Genomic DNA, 5,338 nt, shown 5'->3' with positions numbered 1-5,338 from the left:
TTTATAGATTTCCTTCAGGGAACGCCTCCTCTGTGAAGTGCGCATGTGCACAAACCTTGCACTCCTTCTAAACAACGCTATTTTTTAAGACTTTGGCAAAGGGTAAAGTCTATAAAACTTAATGCATTGTGTTCGTAACAGATTTTAGTTTTGGGAACAGAAAATGTATTGAGATCAGATGTTTCATCGATGAGAACATTTGCAGAATGTCGACACAGTTTCACTCAGTTCCATCCTCTCCCACTACTTGCCACTGGACTTCCTCTCTCTACCATATTTGGTGGTGAGAAAACGTTCTGAACGGATGCTTCAGCTTTATAACTCCTGTGGCGTGTCTGTGATGCCCATTCTGTCTGTGTCATAACCATAACTAACTACGGCAAGTAAAATGGGTCAATGCTAGGTATATTTTGTGTATCCGCTTTCTGCACTGTCAGTGTCAACGTTTGGTTGTTGGGCCGAGTTGCTGGGAACAAACAATAATGATGTCGGAGCAGGAGGCTCTGAAATGCTCCAATGCAAGAAACCGTGGAGGAACGCAGCGGGTTGAAGGGAAACTGCGAGCCAGTGTGGAAAAGGGAGATTACTATGAAGCTCACCAGATGTACAGAACCTTATTTTTTAGGTAAGAAATTTCAATTTTCGTTAGCCCGGTGAGATTATTAGTTCGCTTTTGGGCCTCCCCTTTCCAGATCGTTATGCTTGTTAACCTTGCTACCTACATTTTAGTGTATGATTGGTATATTCAAGGTACTGCCCCACCCACTCGGGTCAGTCCTTCTTTTTGTTTGGACAGTTTTTTGCGTCAATCACTCCAAGTCACAAAATGGGACACAGCATGCGAGCTAGCCTAGCTAATGTCGCAATATACGCTAGCTAGCTAGCCAGTCCATCTCGTTTTTCTAACTAGTTACCCATAAGTGTACGTTTTTGTTTAGTAAAGATACACTGACCTGACACACTGATAATCAGACTGTCATCTCCAGCCCAGTAACAATAATGTCAGCTACAAGTAGTAGCTAACGCTAGCTAGAGTGTGTGTGTAGTTCGCCAACGTGAGCAGGCTAGTTTCTTTTAGCTAACTTACATGTCCTAACCAGCTAACGTTAGCTAGCTAGTCGTCTTTGCTACACAGTCACAATCAATTTAGCTATGGGTGTTGGTATTGCCCATGGTTCCTAACCTTCCATCACTATTTTAATAGCGATGGTGTCATCAGTCATTGGGTGTAATTCATTCACTTACTGTTGTACTTCAATATTTTTGACTGTCATGACAGGTAGCCTAACTTCACATGTGAACTGTGTGTGCCTAGTAACTGACAGTTAACTGCGATTCACTGTCGTGTATTGAGAAATGTTGGCCCAGTGACTGAGTATTACTTTTCAGCCCTCATTATTTCATAGGCAGGGGGACCACCAGACTAACATCCATACTGTCACTCGGCTGATGTAAAAAGGGCTTTATAAATACATTTGCTTGATACTGTCACTTGCTTAGCCTGGTTTCAATTCAGTTTGTCAGTGACATGACATTTGCCATCTCTGTTTGACACAGGTATATTTCACAAGCAAAGCACACCGATGCCAGGGAGTTGATGTACAATGGCGCCCAGCTCTTCTTCAGCTACAACCAGGTATAAGAAGTCATGACGCTGGGGCATTCATTGCATTTCAGCTGTTTTTGTGGCATTGGCTACAGCAATTTTAATTATCCACAGCTAAACAGTTGTGAGTTCTGTGGCAAATTACAGTTTTTTGTCATCCACAGCTTAACAGTGCTGCAGACCTGTCAATGTTGGTGCTAGAGTCTTTGGAGAAATCTGAGGCGAAGGTGGAGGACGAAGACTTAGGTGAGCTAACGTGTGTGTGTGTATAATGAATTGTAGTTAAACAGTATGAACACAGTTGTGTCAGTGTGCCGTAGTCGCTGTGTTAAGCTCCTCTGGGTTGTAATTTCAGAGCACCTGGCTAAGCTGTTCAGTTTGATGGACCCCAACTCCCCAGAGAGAGTAGCATTTGTGTCCCGCGCACTCAAGTGGTCCACAGGTGGCTCAGGGAAGCTGGGCGCCCCCAAACTGCATCAGCTCCTAGCAGTCACCTTGTGGAAAGGTATTCAGTAGAAAACTCTGAACATTAAACTGCAAGGTTCTCTGTTCAAGGAAACATGAAAATGATGTTGCATATGATATAATTCTATCTGTTTAGAGCAAAACTACAGTGAGTCTCGCTACCACTTCTTGCACTCCTCTGATGGAGAGGGATGTGCCCAGATGCTGGTGGAGTACTCAGCGCAGCGGGGCTTTCGCAGTGAGGTGGACATGTTTGTGGCACAGGCCGTCCTGCAGTAAGTCTGTCTCCCTGCACCCTCATCTGTTTTCAATCTGTCAACAAAAGCTGCTTGTTCTGCTGTTTAATCGCTTGTTCACCTCTGCCCCTCCCTCTTCCTGCTCAGGTTCCTCTGTTTAAAGAACAAAAACAGTGCATCTGTAGTGTTCAGCACATATACACAGAAACACCCCTCAATAGAGAAGGATCCTCCCTTTGTGCAGCCCTTGCTCAACTTTATCTGGTTTCTCTTGCTGGCAGTGGATGGGTAAGGCCTTATTTATTCAACCACCAAAACCTTCAGGGAATAAAACACTGTTTTTCCAGGTTCTCATAAATGTGCCTCAACTTTTTCTGTTTTCCTCTGCAGAGGCAAATTAACAGTGTTCACGGTGCTATGTGAGCAGTATCAGCCTTCCCTGAAGAGGGACCCTATGTATAATGAGGTGAGCTTGACCCTTTAATGAGTGTTCCTCATGTAGCAATGTAACTCGGCATGGTGTCTAATGACCCCCCCCCCCCTTCTCCTCTACCCCTCCTGTTACATTGACTGCCTGCTGCATCAGTATCTCGACAGGATAGGACAGCTTTTCTTCGGGGTGCCACCCAAACAGTCTTCATCATATGGTGGATTGCTAGGTAAGTGCTTGTGACTGTCATCTCTTAAATACCAGGCATGAACTAAGCAGTATTTTTACAAACTCATTCTGATCACCATTGAAAGCTGCTTTGGTGAAACGGTATGTTTATGTGTTTCATTCAAGTGTGTTCTGTATCTGTCAGGAAACCTGCTGAACAGCCTGATGGGCTCAGGTGAGGGTGAGGATGAGGAGGGAGAGGAAGCACAGGAGCACGGCAGCCCCATTGAGCTGGACTGAGAGCACAGGGTAGTGCAAGGCTGACCCCCCCCACATCCAACAAGAACCCAAACAAAGAGCAGGCCAAACTATCCCCCTCAGCACTGCCTGGACTGCGCCAAAATGCAAACTCATTCCGTTTGAGTTATGTTTGTTTTTTATATAGTTTTTGTTCCTTCGTTTTGGACAATTTTCTGTGTAGGTTTGTTTCTTTAAAAAGGATAAGAGTGCAACTGCAATCCTTCCTTCCCTGGACTTATTTTCTCTCATCCACAGGGACAGAAAAGATTCAACAATGGCTGTGTATTCATTTCAGTCATAATTCAACTCATAAAAATAACACATCAGCCTGGGATACTACAACAACAAAGAAACCCTTTTCATTCTAGGGAGTGTTGTTGTTTCTCCTCATATACCATGCATCTTCCACAGGTGCAGGTAGTAATTTGTATTCAAGAATTACTATTAACAACTTGTAATGTGGTAGTTGCATGGTGTAGAGAGACATACCTGTCAGGCATCGTACACCTGGCTGCAAGCTAAAGCCGGACTTGACCATTACTCATAATCCATATGAAAGATTACGTGTGTTTACGTCTACAGGAGTAGACGGGTAGATGGCACAGGAGGTTGGTGGCACCTTAATTGGGGAGGACAAGCTCATGGTAATGGCTCGAGTGGAATGGTATAAAACACATGGTTTCTATGTGTTTGCCATTCCATTAGCGCTGTTCCAGCCATCATTAGGAGTCATCCTCCCCTCAACAACCTCCACTGGTAGATAGGTATGCTCAGGTCATATACCTGTGTTTGGCATGCTCATGTGAATGCGAATCAGTTACGTTGAAGTCTTCTAATACATCGCCCACCCCCCCCAAATTGTCAGATTGAGTTGGTGACTGCGCCATTTTGTCGGTCCAGATGTTTGAGACCAGAAAAAAAAAGAAATTTAAAAATACTAAGATAAAAAAAATCCCAGCCTACTGTGGAATTATATTGTCTATATCCAGAAGCTTAATTATTAATCTCACATGGTTTGGTTTAAATATACCCCAGTATCTAACATGAAGACTCCTTTTACGTGTATAGAGAGTACACAGTGGTTGTTTAAGCCAGTTCTTTGACATTTTCCACTGTTAACTTACTTTATGTGTTTTGGGAATTTCTTGAATTCATGTTTAAGAAGAGTGGTGAAAGGTTCTTATCTATTTTGGAATTATAACTGCTATTAAAATTCTCACGACTCTTCCAAGTGAACAGACACATCCTTCAGATATTGTTATTATAATGTTACATCTTTGATAATAGCCATGATGTCCATAAGTGTTACTACTATAACATATGCCATTTAGCAGATGTTTTTATCCAAAGCTACTTAGTCTTCTGTACGTACATTTTACGTATGGATGGTCCCAGCAGTAGAACACACTACCCTGGCTTTTCTAGCGTGTTGCTCTATCAACTGAGCCACAAAGGATCACTACAAATATCTCAGCTTAAAAAAATAAGTTAATGCCATTGGTTAAATCATTATTCAATGCACAAACTCAACAGGATAAGTTGCCTGGATAGCATTAAAGGCCTGACTATATATTATTCCTTCCGGTGTGTGAGTCGTATGTACGGTAATGCGCAGAATATTTGGGGAACACTACCGGAGTTGAGGGATATGTGTGATCAAAGGCTTTTTAGACAGACCGGGACTCTGGCAAGCAAGCCAGCATGGTGAACATAACATTTGGTTTTTGGTAATTTCATTTGAATGCAAATGGGGGTTGTTTGCCTTTTTAAATGATTAACTTATTGAGTAAATAAACACAAATGGTGATAGCTTCTCTGTCCTCAGTCTTTTTAAAGAGTGCTGGGCTTGAATGAGTTGGTTGCTTTCGGAGGAGCCAAAACAAATACCCAATATCACAATTTAGTTGTTTTTTTCAATCATGTATGTTCAGACATTATTACAATAATATACAAAATGTTAGCGCAGAATGGAGAAATGTAATTTCAGTAGAAATACACAAGTATACAATCATTTGAAATGAGGTAAAGTTTAACGTCACTGTATGAATCAGTTATCTATAATGTTCGTTCATGGCATAGTAAGGAGCCCTTCCTATCTAGGATCAGTCTAGACTGGAAGAGGGAGTGTCATAT

At 42.3% G+C, this 5,338-nt stretch overlaps 1 protein-coding gene across 1 annotated transcript; it reads left to right on the top strand.

The window, feature by feature from the left end:
- Positions 1-266: 266 nt before the first annotated feature.
- LOC112223495 (Golgi to ER traffic protein 4 homolog) lies at positions 267-5,014 on the top strand. The gene is made up of 9 exons (XM_024386536.2): positions 267-625; positions 1,558-1,636; positions 1,771-1,852; positions 1,962-2,111; positions 2,208-2,346; positions 2,455-2,595; positions 2,698-2,773; positions 2,894-2,966; positions 3,111-5,014. Exons 1-9 carry the CDS (start codon positions 483-485, stop codon positions 3,203-3,205), a joined length of 978 nt encoding a protein of 325 aa, XP_024242304.2. The 5' UTR covers positions 267-482; the 3' UTR covers positions 3,206-5,014.
- The last annotated feature ends 324 nt before the right edge of the window (positions 5,015-5,338 follow it).

Source organism: Oncorhynchus tshawytscha, linkage group LG24 (genome assembly GCF_018296145.1).
Source record: "Oncorhynchus tshawytscha isolate Ot180627B linkage group LG24, Otsh_v2.0, whole genome shotgun sequence".
Taxonomy (NCBI): domain Eukaryota; kingdom Metazoa; phylum Chordata; class Actinopteri; order Salmoniformes; family Salmonidae; genus Oncorhynchus; species Oncorhynchus tshawytscha.
The sequence above is the reverse complement of the archived record's forward strand: the minus strand, read 5'-3'. Positions and strand labels throughout refer to the sequence as shown.